The 14,743-nt window shown below is 68.9% G+C and overlaps 1 protein-coding gene across 3 annotated transcripts; it reads left to right on the top strand.

Annotated features, from left to right (window-relative positions):
- Positions 1-365: 365 nt before the first annotated feature.
- Positions 366-14,676, top strand: TRAF7 (TNF receptor associated factor 7). Of its 3 annotated transcripts, none has more exons than XM_062180934.1 (21): positions 366-476; positions 5,687-5,784; positions 5,908-5,965; positions 7,124-7,215; positions 9,197-9,313; positions 10,328-10,420; positions 10,537-10,570; positions 10,893-11,076; positions 11,177-11,305; positions 11,524-11,741; positions 11,812-11,885; positions 12,008-12,056; positions 12,136-12,263; positions 12,386-12,468; positions 13,033-13,072; positions 13,215-13,331; positions 13,411-13,533; positions 13,655-13,774; positions 13,869-14,000; positions 14,081-14,200; positions 14,347-14,676. In XM_062180934.1, the coding sequence occupies exons 2-21, from the start codon at positions 5,725-5,727 to the stop codon at positions 14,359-14,361; spliced, it is 1,986 nt and encodes a 661-aa protein (XP_062036918.1). In that variant the 5' UTR covers positions 366-476; positions 5,687-5,724; the 3' UTR covers positions 14,362-14,676. The 3 variants fall into 3 exon arrangements, with proteins under 3 accessions (XP_062036918.1, XP_062036916.1, XP_062036917.1); XM_062180932.1 differs by having other exon boundaries at positions 370-476; positions 11,177-11,311; XM_062180933.1 differs by lacking the exon at positions 366-476 and adding an exon at positions 3,848-4,091 and having other exon boundaries at positions 11,177-11,311.
- The last annotated feature ends 67 nt before the right edge of the window (positions 14,677-14,743 follow it).

Consider the following 14,743-nt stretch of genomic DNA (forward strand, 5'->3'; position numbering starts at 1 on the left):
GGGTGCCGGCACGGCTCAAGCATTTATAGAAACTGCCCTCAGCTCTGTGATTGGGCAACCCCGGCGGAAGTGCCCGCCTCCTCTCGCCGCTGATACGCCTCGCTCTTGTTTCCACCAATCCTGCCGCGGCATTTCTTTCGGAAGCGCTCGGACCGAGACCCCCCCGAAGCTCCGCCCCTTTGCGGAGGCTATTGAGCGCAATTGTGAGCGACGGATGCCCACAGCCAATCAGACTTCAGTCTGCAACATAGACTGATTCCGAACCTGCCAATCCCGCCCCGAGACAGCAGGGCCGCCGGAAGTCGTAGTTCCCGGAGCGCCGCGCGCCGGGCGGGGAGCCGGGGAACTACGAGTCCCGGCGGCCATGGTGCTGGGGCGCTTCCGGCTGGCGCGCCTCGGCCCTTTCCCGGCCGGCGGCCGAGGGGGCAAGATGAAGCGGGAGGGTGGCGCCGCCGTTGTCCGGCAGCTGCGGGCGGGTGAGTGTCCGCGCGGCGCGTCCGGGCGCGGCAGGGGCCGAGGGACGGTCCGGCCTGGTGGGGGGCGGGGCTGGGCAGGGCCAGGGTCCCGGCGTCCACCTGCCTGCTCGTCGCTGCTGCACCGCCTCGTCTCTGTGTGCGTTCCCTCCTGGGCGGGGGCACTGCCGTAGGCGCCCGGGAGGCTGCGGGGGGCGGGGTCCCCATCCCGACCCCTCCTGCGCTGCGGGGTCCCCGCACCCGCGCTCGGGGACAGTTCGGGCCGGGTCGCTCTGTGCGTTGCAGGGTGTGGGGCGGCACGCGTGACTTCCTGCTGCGAGCGACGAGCCCCGCTCCCCGGAGTTGTGACAACAGAATGTCCCCCCGGGGGTGGGCAGCCCGCCCGCCCGGAGCCCCTGGTTTAGAGAGAGGGGACCGAGAAGGGGCAGCGTCCGGGAAGGGAGAGACAGGAAGCTGCGAGACGAGCACTGGGCGCTCCTGGCCGGCCGGTGGAGACGCACCCGGGTCGGGGCTGGAGGCAGAGGCCACCCAGGCCGGCCCGATCCACGGGGCGCAGGGTGTGGACCTCACTGTTTACAGGCAGGCCCGGGGGAGCTCAGACTCCCGCTGGCCTGTGCAGGGGCGACCCGGGGGGCTCCCTGGGGAGGAGGCTGGGCCCTCCCCACACGCACTCACACAGCCCCCTCTGCTGGGGCTGCCCAGGTGCGTGGCCGCCTGCTGCCTCGTTCCTTGTCCTTGGGGCCTCCGGGACCCCTTCCCTGAGGGCCTGGGTGGCGGGCCTGACCCAGCCCCCACGTCATACCCCCGCCTCTGCCCTGCGCTCGCTCCACCTACAGAGCTCCTCCCGGAGTGCCAAGGTTCCCAAGTCCATCACCCGCACCCTGCAGGAAGGCAGAACCTCCCCGTGACGGGCAGCCTGGCTGGGAGGGAAGGGCCCACGGTCGCTACTGCAAGCTGAGGCGTCCCCGGGGGGACACCCACCCTGACCCATGGAAATTGCCCTGGAGACCAGGGGGCCTCCCTGACCAGGCTGGTCGGGAGACGCACAGACGATGCAGCGGGCGCCCGAGCTGCCGGAGCCACGGGCAGCTGCGCCTGGGGTTCGGTTGCCCCCTGGCTGGGCGTGCAGCTGGCTGCGGTATTCCGTGGGCACGTTGGTTCTCTGGCAGCACGGCAAGAAGCAGAGGGGTCAGCGGACGTCCCACATCAGCTCTCAGGGAACAGCTGCTGTCTGCAGGGTCCACGCCACAGCTCCTTCCAGACGGGGCGTGTGTGTGTGTCCATCCCTAACCCCTTTGTAATGAGAGACATACGGCACGAGACGACGCGCAGCCACAGGCACACGGCTGTTCCTGTGGCCGGGGTGGGACTGGAACCCAGGTCTGTCCCAGTCAGTCTGTGGCCCTGTGTACTGCACACCTCTCAGTGAGTGTGGGCACGTGTGTGCATGTGTGTCTTGCTCTGAACCTGGGTCCCCAACCAGGCCACCTGGCTCATGCAGAGGGATCCTCCCACCCCCCGCCCTTCCACGATGCCCCCAGGGTGCTGGTCCCAGGGCAGAGAGATGTGGACGGTGCCACCAGGTAGGGCAGAGGAAGGAACGGGGCAGGGCACCCCGGGGTGAGGGGAACAGGGCGTTCTAGGTCCCAGGGAGGTGGTGTTCCGTACCCAGCCTGGAACATGGTGGGGTAGGTGATGGGCAGAGCTCTGTCCCCGGTGCTTCTGCCGTGTCTAGGCCTGGCCTGGACATCTGTGTGTGCCCCCCAGCGCTGTGCGGCAGCAAGGGGAGGAACGTGGCTTGGAAGCGTCACTGGCCCTTCCCCGAGACAGCCAGGAGCAGGCTTCCCGGCTGCCCCCTCCAGGAACCCCTCTGTAGGCCAGGGCTCCGAGCCACAGGCAGCCACCACTGAGGTGACAGTGCAGGCCTCCAGGGGACCGGGGTGGGTGCAGCAGAGGGCAGTGGGGCTGAAGCTGGGCCTCCAGCGGGGGGAGCGTGGGGGGGCTTGGCCTGGGCAGGAAAGGCTTGGAGGCCTGCGGTGGGGGCCGGTGTGGTTGTGGGCGCTCGGATTGGGGAAGGCAGGCTGGCCTCAGACCCCGGCCGCCCGGCTCCTCCAGGCAGGGACCAGAAGAGGTTGGGGACATCTGGGGGGCCCCAGCGCCACACCCAGGCTGTTTGGGATGGGGACTTCAGGGGAAGTGCGTGTGGCTTCGCTATGGCAGCCGGGGCTGGGCAGTCTCCGTGTCCCCCGGGGCTGGCTCCTGGCAGTGAGACCAAGAGCTGTGCTTCGAGCTCAGGCTGCAGCCCAGCCGCTGACCCCCCACGACTCTGGAAGGCAGGGCCGAGCCCTCCCAGAACCCCCACCTGCCCTGAGCAGGGCCCACCTGGACTGCCCACTCCGCTGGCTGCCTAGTGAGACAATTGACCCGGGGCTCTTCCGAGTGTGTCCGAGGGAAAACATGTGGGGACTTGAGGGGGTGCCTCGGCTGAGCACTGGGGAGCTGCTCAGAGAAAGGGGCGGCCTAACCTTCCCAGAAGAGGCTAAGGCCGGTGTGGTGGAACGAATCCACGGCAACAGGCCAGGAGATGGCAACCTCTGATCCCCCTGGGCAGTGAGCGCCCTGCAACCCCTCGGAAGTGGGCGTGGTGGACAAAGACCCCTGGTCCTGGCCCAGACGTCGGGGAGCAGAGCCCAGGTCCTGTTTGCACACTGCTGGCCGTGCCCCTCCCTCTGGACGGGCACGCGGTCCTCGGACTTGCCGGGTGGGGATGGGGTACCAGAGCTGACGGGGAGCACGCTTTCTCAGCCATCTCTCCATCCCCTTGTGGGGTTTTCTGGGTTTGGGATGTGGAGGGCACCCACTTCCCTCCAGCACCGGGGACCCTAGGCCAGGAGGCCGGGCTCCCGGGGCAGTCTCTGGAGAAGTCTCGCTCTCAGCAGGCTACAGCACAGGGCCCGGGAGGGGGCGGCCCCCACGCTCTGGGGGGCCAAGGCAAGCTGCATTCAGCCAGGCCCAGCCCCCCTGGCGTCCCAGCCAGCAGGAATGCTGAGCGGTTGGATGTGCTTCCCAGGGTCTCGGGCCTGCTGCCCGGAGCCCAGAGGGAGGCTGTTATTGGGAAATCCAGCCCCTGGGGGCCAGGCTGCGAGATGCCTGGGGCTTCTTGCTCAATTCCGAGATGCTGAGGAGGGACGGCCGCGTGGGGGGGTGCTGGGGGGGTGCGCTGGCCTCCCTCCCGGAGTCCCGCCCACCCAGCGCTGGCTGGGGTTGAGCACTGAACCCGTGTGAACCGGGAAACGGCTTCCCAGGCGGAGCGGGGCCCCTCCCTCCTTCCCTGCTCAGCCCGGCTCTCCAGCACCGGTCAGTCCCCCACTGGCCCCGTCCCGCCGCGCCCTGGACTCCCTGGCTGATTTGCATGTGGCCCTGCGTGCCCGTTTCGCTCACCTCCGCGCGGGGAGAAGTGGACGCCTGTTCTCCCTCCCCCTGTCTGCGCCGCGCTCAGGCAGACCCACAGGGCTGCAGGCCACCCGGGGTCCCGGCCCCTATCCGGCTGTCACTCCCTGGAACTCAGCTGACCTTGTGGCCCTGGAAGCTTGGAGCAGATGGGTTTGCAAAGGCCAGGTCAGTGTGTCCCAGCGGCCTCCCTGTCGTCCCCTGCCCATGGGCGGTGGCAGGAGTCAGGTTCACCAGCACAAGCAGGGTGGTGAACGCAGCCCTGGCCACTTCCTGGGAACTTCCTGCTTAGTGAGGAGGCGCCGGGGCAGACGGGGGCTGGCCAGGGCGCGGCTTGTGCACAGGCCACCTCCTCTGGTCCTGCACTGGCACTGTGAGAGGACACCCCGAGAGCCCAGCTGGGGCTACCTGGAGCCCACCACGGAGTCACAGTTGGGCCTGGGGGTGTCAGGTGGGGTGGTCTGTTTGGTCCTGGCTGAGACTGGTGCCAACGGGCAGGAGGCAGCAGGTGCCGCGGAGCCCTGGTGTGGTGGCTGTCCCAGATGCAGCAGGGGAACGTGTGGCTGGAGGAAGGAGGCCCCATCTTCGAGGACCTGAGGGCGCTCTGAGCCCATGACAGCCAGCTCCAGTCTAGAGGTGGTGGGTTTAGACCTGTGTCCCAGAGGCCGAGGTGGGCGGGGCAGTGGGTCAGGATGGGCCATACTGGATGACCACGGTGGGTGGTGAATGCCCTCTCCACAGCATGTGGACAAGGTGGACACTGTAGAGGGACCAGGTCAGGAGGGCGTGGTGGAGAAGGTGCCAGAACGCCTCGCCTTGTCAGCTCTGTGCCGCCTGGCTCGGCCCAGGGCTTGGCAGGCATCCCCAGTGGGCCTGTCTGCGGCGTGTTCCCTCTCCTGCCCCTTCGTGGTCCCGGTGGCCCCCGAGCGGAGGCCTGGGCTGCTGGGTGGGCTCCTGACGGCCATGCCACCCTCCAGACAAGCCGGTCGCAGCCATTGCTCAGGCTGCTGGGGGGGCGCCTGTCTGGACGGCAGGTGTCCCCACGGGTCACGCACCCGGACTCCGAGGGTGGGCGCTGTCTGCAGTGGGCAGCTCCGCTGCGGGGCCCTGTGCTGGATGTGACCGCCTGGCTGTGTCTCCTTTGCTCTCAAGTCTTGTACAGTGCGGTCCACTGAGCAGCGTCCCCAGGCTCACCCCAGCCTGCCCTTCCGGGGGCTGTGGGGCTGTTCGTGGCACCTGGATGATTCCCGTGTGCCTTCCCCACCGCCTGCACCTGTGAGCCCGAGGCCCATGGTGGCCTGAGGAGGGTCTCCTGTGGCTCCAGCTCCCTCACCCCAGTAGTCCTATAGGATACAGAAGTGTCCCCGACAGCCTGCAGCCTGGGGCTGGCCGGGTCTCGTCTTACCTTGGCTGTTCACCACGAACCTGCGTGCCGCTGTGTGTGCCGCACCTTTGGCTTATCCCAGTGTGCTGGCAGAGACCCCCCACCGATGCCCAGCTTTGGCCCTGGGGACATTTGGATGGACCCAGGACGTAGGGGAGCAGACAACATGGGTGGTGAAGCCAAGGGCCAGGTGCCACTGTGGGCCCATCTGTGTGCCTGGGGCCTGTGCAGCTGGGATGGGAGGGGTGGAGGGGGGGAAGGGGCTCTGCCCACTCGGGACCCGCCGAACTCACGTCGCTGGTGGAAGCCTGCCCTGAGCCGGACCCACCCATGTGGGCTCGCCTGAGTCTCGCGCCTCTCCTTTGTGCTCCACCCACAGGGGTCACTGCCCGAAGACCCTAGATGCCGCTCTAGAGCATGAGCTCTGGCAAGAGCGCCCGCTACAGCCGCTTCTGCACTCCAGACTGCACTGCTGCGGTAAGGCACGCCCCCAGGGTGGGCACGCTGGCCTCCCCACCTGGCAGGCGCTGCAGGGCGGGGCCTCGGGTCTGCCCACGTTCTCACCTGGGCAAGGCCGAGCACCCTCCGTTGTCTCTCCAGACCAGAATGGAAACGACCTTCGGGCCTGCCTTTTCGGCCGTCACCACTGTCGCGAAAGGTGAGCTGCACACCCTGGCCCACTCCTGCCAAGGCCTGGGGGCCCCGGGCTGTCCGGTGTGTGCCCTGGCCTCTGCTGCTGCGGCCTGCTCCCTGCCCCCTCCAGGGAGTGCTGCCCTAACTGCCTCAGTCCACCAGGCGCACTGTCTCTTCTCACTGCAACCCCCAGGCTCGTCCCCAGCCCCAGGCTGCCAGCCGGCCTCCGGAAGGGCGCGTCCTCAGAGCCCCAGGCCAGCCCCGTGCAGGCAGGCAGGTCACGGGGAAGCGGCGGGCCGGGGTGCGTGGGCCCCGCTGCCAGCGAGCTTTGGGATCACCCTCCGTGCCTTCCGCTGGGCGAAGCTGGCGCGGGACCCCCACGGCTCTTGGGACGCCCTCTTCTGCTTAGATGCTTTTTCCTGAGGAAGAAAGTGAAACATCACAAGTCTGCCACCCAAGAAACCGCTCCCGGGGCGCCTGTCAGGGCCTGCCTCTGCCGGGCGCTGCCTCCTCCGGCCCCTCGTTACCGTGGGGAGCCTGAGGCCCAGCCAGGCCTGGGACTTGGGGACATTTCCATCTGGCTGAGGGAGCGGGTCTCCCGCCCCTGGACAGCCATGGTAGGCCGTGTCGGGGAAGCCCTGCCAGGGTGAGCTGGGAAGGGTGGGGGAGAGCCGGTCCCCGCCCCCCGCACCCAGGAAGTGGCGTGAGGACCCAGAGCTCAGGATGCGCTGGCTGACTGACGCAGGGTGAGGCCCTGTGCCCTCGGCCTCTGTGCCCAGCGTCCTCTGGGAACTGAGCCATCAGAGGGTTCACCTGGCAGGTTAGCTTGGGCCCAGCCAGGAAGACGTCCCGAGGTCCTGCCACATGTCCTGGGACCTGGTGGCTCAGTGGCAGTGTCTCGGCTGGGACCCCGCTCAGCCCTGGGGTGCTGGGTGCTTGTAGAGCCCACGAGAGATGCCCTGGGGAGAGGCAGGGCTGGGGGAGTGTCCAGCCACGGGGCAGCCGGTCCTGCAGCTGTGCTGCCAGCACTGGCTTAACCTTGGGAAGCAACGCTTCCCCGTCCATCCCTGCCCCCCCGCTCCCCATCACGGCCCTGGGGAGGGTCACGAGCTGGAGCCGGCCCCCAGGGCCCCGTGCCGGGCGGAGCGGACCCTGCAGCACTCCCGGCTCCTTCTCTCGGCAGCGGACGGAGCCGGCACGTACAAGCAGCACCGCAGGACGCCTTCCTCCTCCAGCTCTCTGGCCTACTCCCCGCGAGAGGAAGAGGACAGCATGGTGGGTCCCCACCCTGCAGCAGCCCGGGAGCCAACTGAGCTGGGCAGGCAGAGGGCAGGGACAAGCGCCCAGCTCAAGGGGACAGTACACTGGACCCTCGGCTTGAGCACAAGGTGCCAAGTCCACAAGACTACGGCTGGCTGGGGAGGGCAGGGGTGGAGCGAGGGCGCCCGGCGGAGGCCACGGCACCTGCAGGCCAGGAACAGGCACATCTGGCTTCAGCTTAGGAGACGGGGAGCGACAGAAGATTCCTTCAGGGGGGCAACCGGATCTAAAAACCAGTCACGTTTGGGAGGCGTCTTCCACTGAGTAGGAAGCAAGCGAGGTCCTGGGTGCAGGCGGGAAGTTGGGGGGGTCCTGCTGAGGGGGGAACGGCCGTGGCAGGTGCACCTGAGCTGGGCCTGCAGGGAGCTAGAGGAGCCCCAGCTGCTGGCTGTGCGGGTGAGGGAGAGGTTCGCTCACCGCTGGGCGCTGGGCCTACGAGGGGAAGCGCGGCTCTGGGCCCCGGTGCTCACCGCTGGGCGCTGGGCCTACGAGGGGAAGCGCGGCTCTGGGCCCCGGTGCTCACCGCTGGGCGCTGGGCCTACGAGGGGAAGCGCGGCTCTGGGCCCCGGTGCTCACCGCTGGGCGCTGGGCCTACGAGGGGCAGCGCGGCTCTGGGCCCCGGTGCTCACCGCTGGGCGCTGGGCCTACGAGGGGAAGCGCGGCTCTGGGCCCCGGTGCTCACCGCTGGGCGCTGGGCCTACGAGGGGAAGCGCGGCTCTGGGCCCCGGTGCTCAGGCCTTCCTGGGGCTCCTGGCCCGCTGCGTGTGGCGGCCCCTGCTGGTGGGGTCTAGTAGCTCCCCAGCCCTCCTTGCCTTCCTCGGCACCCGGGGCTGCTTTCCTCTCTAATAGGGAGGGGAAAGGTGTTAGTGAACTGAAGGACACGCTGTGTGCTGGGCTCTGCCGGAGGCCCTAAGGACGGTCAGACGTCCTGGTGCCCTGTCCCTGCAGACCTGCACCCCAAGTTCTACTGTTTGCCCACCGTGGGGCCAGGTCTCTGTCCCGCCCCTGCCCAGGGCTGGCCCTGCACTTGGGGGTGGGAGCCCAGCAGCCGATGGGGAGCGCAGGGCTCTGGCTGGAGCTGCGCCCGCCTGGCGGTGTGGGTCACTGGGATGTTTGACTCACTTCCTCTGACTTTCCCTCTGTTCCTCACGTGCCTTTCCGTGCACGAAGGCCCCCTGGGAGGCCAGGGGAGGGGATGCTGCCCCGTGAGGGAGGGAGGCCCACGTCCCGCCTCCTGCCTCCTGCCCCCGGGCTGGCTCTGGCTGCCTGGCTGAGCTTCACATCGGGCTGGCAGGGAAGGGCCTGCTCGCGTGGCCTCTGGTTGAGAGGTGCAGCAGGGAGGCGTGGACCCCAGGGGTGCTCAGCCGAAGCACGCGTGGCACGGGAGCGCCAGAGGGCGGGACCATGGGGAGCTTGGTTCTGGAAGCTTCTTTTGGAGGTCCCAGGCCCAGAGGGGAGGGAGGAGCAGTGTCTGTCCCCTTCTCTCTGGACCTGTGCAACTCCTGTGGCCCTCACCTCCCTCTCTAGGGAAGTGCGGCCATGGGTCCCTGCCTTCCTGTGGGCTTTGCCTGGGCCTGGTGTCCAGCGAGCACCCAGAGCCCGGCAGCCTCTCCGTGGCCAGCCTCCCGTCTTGCAGTCAGGGGCTGTCAGAGGCCCCGGGATTGGCTGGTGGAGGTGCCCCTGCTGCGGCCCACATTCCCTCACGGGAAGCAGGAAGCAGCCCAAGCGTGTCCTGGTAGAATTGAATAGCAGGAAGTCTCCACTCGCACAAAGAAAGTTGGCAGACGAGAGCGGGCAGCCTCGCACTAGGGGCTGGGCTGCCCCGGGAGGCGCGGAACCCGGCGCTGCGCACCGCGGCTCCTGTGGTCAGTGCTGGCCTGCCCAGCGCTCAGCGCCCACGGGGAGCCCCTGGCGAGCTGCGTCCCCCTCCGCACAGCCCCCCATCAGCACTCCCCGCCGCTCCGACTCCGCCATCTCTGTGCGCTCCCTACACTCCGAGTCCAGCATGTCCCTGCGCTCCACGTTCTCGCTGCCCGAGGAGGAGGAGGAGCCGGTAGGTGTGGCCCCCGTCAGGAGGGCCTTGCGGGCAGCTGTCACTGGGCTGTGGGGGGGACCTTTCCTTGGGGTCTGCCTGGGGCCCGGGCTCCTCACTGGTGCACGTTGGAGGCACGAGGGCCCAGGCCGTCCCTGGATCCCCGCTCAGAGCTGCCTCAGGACAGAGCGAAGTGGGGCTTGGGGGGCCCTTGGGGACAGCGTCTGCACAGCTGGACCTGCTCCGTCCTCTCAGTCCCCTGCCTCCCCTCCCTGGTCCCCAGCCTCAGGGGCCCTCACCCTGCCCTCCCCTCCCTGGTCCCCAGCCTCACCCTCACCCTGCCCCCCCCCCCCCCGTCCCCAGCCTCACCCTCACCCTTCCCCCTCCTCCCTGGTCCCCAGCCTCACCCTGCCCTCCCCTCCCTGGTCCCCAGCCTCACCCTCACCCTGCCCTCCCCTCCCTGGTCCCCAGCCTCACCCTCACCCTTCCCCCTCCTCCCTGGTCCCCAACCTCACCCTGCCCTCCCCTCCCTGGTCCCCAGCCTCACCCTCACCCTTCCCCCTCCTCCCTGGTCCCCAGCCTCACCCTCACCCTGCCCCCCCCAGTCCTCACCCTCACCCTGCCGCCCCCCCCCCCGTCCCCAGCCTCACCCTCACCCTACCCCCTCCTCCCTGGTCCCCAGCCTCAGGGGCCCTCACCTCGCCCTCCCTCCCTGGTCCCCAGCCTCACCCTGCCCTCCCCCCTCCCTGGTCCCCAGCCTCACCCTCACCCTGCCCCCCCCCCGGCCCCAGCCTCACCCTCACCCTGCCCTCCCCCCTCCCTGGTCCCCAGCCTCACCCTCACCCTGCCCCCCCCCCGGCCCCAGCCTCACCCTCACCCTGCCACCCCCCCCCGTCCCCAGCCTCACCCTCACCCTACCCCCTCCTCCCTGGTCCCCAGCCTCACCCTCACCCTGCCCCCCCCCGTCCTCACCCTCACCCTGCCGCCCTCCCCCCGGCCCCAGCCTCACCCTCCCCCCCCCCCCCCCGGCCCCAGGAGCCGCTGGTGTTTGCAGAGCAGCCCTCCGTGAAGCTGTGTTGCCAGCTGTGCTGCAGCGTGTTCAAGGACCCCGTGATCACCACGTGCGGGGTGAGGCCGGCTGTGCCCTCGCAGAGCCTGAGGGCCCCACACTCACCTGGGCCGGGTGGCATGGGCGGGTGAGGCCCCGGCTGCCGCTCTCCTCCAAGTGTGCCTTGTCCCCACAGCACACGTTCTGTAGAAGATGTGCCCTCAAGTCAGGTAGGCGCCCCCTGGCCAGGCCCAGCTCCCCGGGCTCCTGGATGCCCCGTGCCGTGCACAGCATCCAGGCACCAGTGCCTCTGCGGGCCTAGGCTCAGACCCTCTCCCCGGCGGGCGTGTGCCCTGGGCTCCCGGGCTGGCGGCCGTGCCCCCGTCAGAGGCTCCTCGGCCCCACCAGCTGCTCCTGCCCCTCCAGGGCTGGTCCCTCGGCAGGGCAGCCAGATGGTGAATCAGGCAGCCCACGGAGGCGCCTGCCTCTGCCTCGCCGGGCTGGGCGGGCGGCTGGGCGGGCTGTGGGAGTCACCCTGCCCTCCTGCCCCAGAGAAGTGTCCCGTGGACCACGCCAAGCTGACGGTGGTGGTGAACAACATCGCGGTGGCCGAGCAGATCGGGGAGCTCTTCATCCACTGCAGGCACGGCTGCCGGGTGGCGGGGGGCGGGAAGCCCCCCGCCTTCGAGGTGGACCCCCGAGGGTGCCCCTTCACCATCAAGCTCAGCGCCCGCAAGTGAGTGGCCCAGGCCCCGCCCCCAGGATGCTGCGCACCTCCGCGCTGGGGGCCATGCCGTGGGGCCGCGGGCTGAGCCTTGTGTTGGGCCCTCCCCCAGGGAGCACGAGAGCAGCTGCGACTACAGGCCTGTGCGGTGCCCCAACAACCCCGGCTGCCCCCCGCTCCTGACGATGAACCTGGAGGCCCACCTCAAGGAATGCGAGCACATCAAGTGTCCTCACTCCAAGTACGGGTGAGTGGGCGGGGGAGGGGGGCCGGTGGTGGGCACGGCGCAGTCAGGGTGTGGGGAGCCCAGGGTGTCCTGGGGGGTCCCAGCTGTGGCGTGGCTCAGCCGGGTGCAGCGGGCCCAGCAACGGAGCATTCAAGGGGATTCTTGGGCCTGGCGCGGCCAGCAATGCGGGGTGTCTGGCCAGGTCGGCAGGGGACAGCTGTCCTGTCCCCCAGATGCACGTTCATCGGGAACCAGGACACGTACGAGACGCACCTGGAGACGTGCCGCTTCGAGGGCCTGAAGGAGTTCCTGCAGCAGACGGACGACCGCTTCCACGAGATGCACGTGGCGCTGGCCCAGAAGGACCAGGAGATCGGCTTCCTGCGCTCCATGTTGGGCAAGCTCTCCGAGAGGGTGGACCAGCTGGAGAAGAGCCTGGAGCTCAAGTTCGGTGAGGGCCGGCCGGGCTCGGGGCGCGGCGCTGCTCCCGGCCCCCGTGACGCTCTGCTCCCACCCCTCAGATGTCCTGGATGAGAACCAGAGCAAGCTCAGCGAGGACCTCATGGAGTTCCGCAGAGACGCGTCCATGCTGAATGTGCGTGGCTCCCACGGGCCTCTGCCGCCGCTAGGCGGGGTCGGGGTCTGTGCCGGGGGAGGGCTGCTGCCGCCCTTGCCCACCCAGCCAACCTGCCCTCTGCCCGACTCTCGGTCTTGCAGGACGAGCTGTCCCACATCAATGCGCGGCTGAACATGGGCATCCTAGGATGTGAGTCCCCCTGCCGCTGCCCCCCCTGCTGCCCCGAGGCCCCCAGGGCCCCTCACCCGTCCCTGCCGCCTCTCCACAGCCTACGACCCTCAGCAGATCTTCAAGTGCAAAGGGACCTTCGTGGGCCACCAGGGCCCCGTCTGGTGTCTCTGTGTCTACTCCATGGGTGACCTGCTCTTCAGCGGCTCCTCCGACAAGACTATCAAGGTCGGGGGGTCCCGCCCCAGAGGCTGGGTGGGCACTGCGTGGCGGCCTCTGCCAGCACACTCCCGTCCACGGCTGGACCTTCCCTCTGGGGAGCCTGGCGCCTCACTGCTGCCGCCCTGCAGGTGTGGGACACGTGCACCACCTACAAGTGCCAGAAGACCCTCGAGGGCCACGATGGCATCGTGCTGGCGCTCTGCATCCAGGGGTGAGTCCAGGCCACGGTGCCGCTGGCCCTGGGGACAGGAGACCATGCTGCCCGCAGTGGGCCGGCAGCCTGAGCCTATGCAGCTGAGTGTGCCGGGCATGGCTGGGCCACGGGATGGCAGCGTGTGGGCTGCCGCGCCTCTGAGCCTGGCATGCCCCCGTGCCCCTAAGGCAGCCAGAGGATGGGGGTGGGGGAGGCAGGAGCTCAGCCTCCAGGGCCTGTGGCTTGAGCCCCCTGCGGCCTCCACACCCCCAGGACGGTCTCTTCCCTAGACCTGCCCTCCTGCCCCCAAATCTGTGTGAGTGCCGGGGATGGAGGAGCAAGCGGGGAGGGGGGCAGGCTCGACAGCCTGCAGCCCTGGGTCTCTTCAGCGCCAATGGGCGGGTAATTACCTCCCAGCTCTGGCTGTCAGGCGCCTTCCAGGTAGGCACCAGGGCTGGGCGTGACTCCCAAGACTCCCACAGTGAGACCCTAGGAAAACAGAGACTGGCTGAGGGAGGCAGCAGGCCAAGCCGCTGGTTGGTGCCCGGTCAATGCAGACACGGCTTCCCCTCCCCCAACCAGGTGCAAACTCTACAGTGGCTCCGCAGACTGCACCATCATCGTGAGTGGGGCCTGCGGGTGGGCGGGCAAGGGGAGGCTGCCCAGGGCCAAGCCTGGCCTCTGGGTGCCCAGGCACGCGTGCCCACTGCCCTGGGCTGCAGGCTCTGGGCTGCAGGGCTGGCCACGGCTTCCCTTGCCACCAGGTGTGGGACATCCAGAACCTGCAGAAAGTGAACACCATCCGGGCCCACGACAACCCCGTGTGCACCCTGGTGTCTTCCCACAACATGCTCTTCAGCGGCTCCCTGAAGGCCATCAAGGTACAGGCGAGGAGCTGTGTCCACGCGCAGCCCCGAGGTGCGGGAGCACAGCCAGCCCACGCTCACGCCGTCCCCGCAGGTCTGGGACATCGTGGGCACAGAGCTGAAGCTGAAGAAGGAGCTCACAGGCCTCAACCACTGGGTGCGGGCCCTGGTGGCTGCCCAGAGCTACCTGTACAGCGGCTCCTACCAGACAATCAAGGTGTGCCCGGCCGCCCCTCCCCCGGGGAAGGATTGCCCAGGCCGGCACGGGGGCTCCGTCTGCTGCCCCTGCCCGGGCACACCCTGCGCAGCGTCTGAGCCCAGGCCGTGTGCGCCCACAGATCTGGGACATCCGGACCCTGGACTGCATCCACGTCTTGCAGACGTCCGGGGGCAGCGTCTACTCAATCGCGGTGACGAATCACCACATCGTGTGCGGCACCTACGAGAATCTCATCCACGTGAGGCCGGGCGCCGGCAGGCAGGCCACGCTCGGGTGCGCCTCCCGGGCCCACATGCCCTGCCCCTGACCTGCCCGTGTCTGCCTCCTGTCAGGTGTGGGACATTGAGTCCAAGGAGCAGGTGCGGACCCTAACGGGCCACGTGGGCACAGTGTACGCCCTGGCGGTCATCTCCACACCAGACCAGACCAAAGTCTTCAGTGCGTCCTACGACCGGTCCCTCAGGGTGGGTGCTGGCCCAGGCATGGCGGGAGGCGGAGGGGTCAGCCAGGCTCCAGTTGGCCTTCATGTCCCCTGTGCCCCCAGGTCTGGAGCATGGACAACATGATCTGCACACAGACCCTGCTGCGTCACCAGGGGAGTGTGACGGCGCTGGCCGTGTCCCGGGGCCGGCTCTTCTCAGGGGCTGTGGACAGCACCGTGAAGGTAGGGCCTGTGGTCTTGGCTACTCACGGGGATGGCGCAGGACAGGGAAGGGGACGCGGGGGCCGGGGTGGGGTAGGAGCAGCTGGCAGCCGAGGTACGTGGCGGCGGATGGCCCAGGGGTGCCTGAAACAGCCCTCTCTTTGCAGGTGTGGACTTGCTAACAGAAGCCAGGCCGGGCTGGGCTTCTTCTGGGCTGCTCTGGCGCTGTCCGAGCCAGGCTGGCCACACGGCGTGGGCTCTGGGTATCTGCCTGCCCTGGGGGACGGGGGACAGGCTCAGGCAGCCGTCAGCAGCCTTCTCGCCCTGTGCTCACTGCTGCCAGGACAGTGCCCAGGCCCCCCTCTCCGGGTGCCATGTACGACACTCCTCGGCCCACCCCTCCCCGGGTACCCTGGGCCGTTTTACTCAGCTTTTGTACTGTTCTTAGGCTCTACACAGATTTGATCACTCCCGACTGAAATAAAGGCTGCACTGACTATGGCTGTGTGCGGGGCCGGGGCCAGGCGCGCTGCTGAGCTCGGGCCCCGGCAGTCAGGGCACCTT

The sequence above is a fragment of the Lepus europaeus genome, chromosome 21 (genome assembly GCF_033115175.1).
Source record: "Lepus europaeus isolate LE1 chromosome 21, mLepTim1.pri, whole genome shotgun sequence".
NCBI classification, from domain to species: Eukaryota; Metazoa; Chordata; class Mammalia; order Lagomorpha; family Leporidae; genus Lepus; species Lepus europaeus.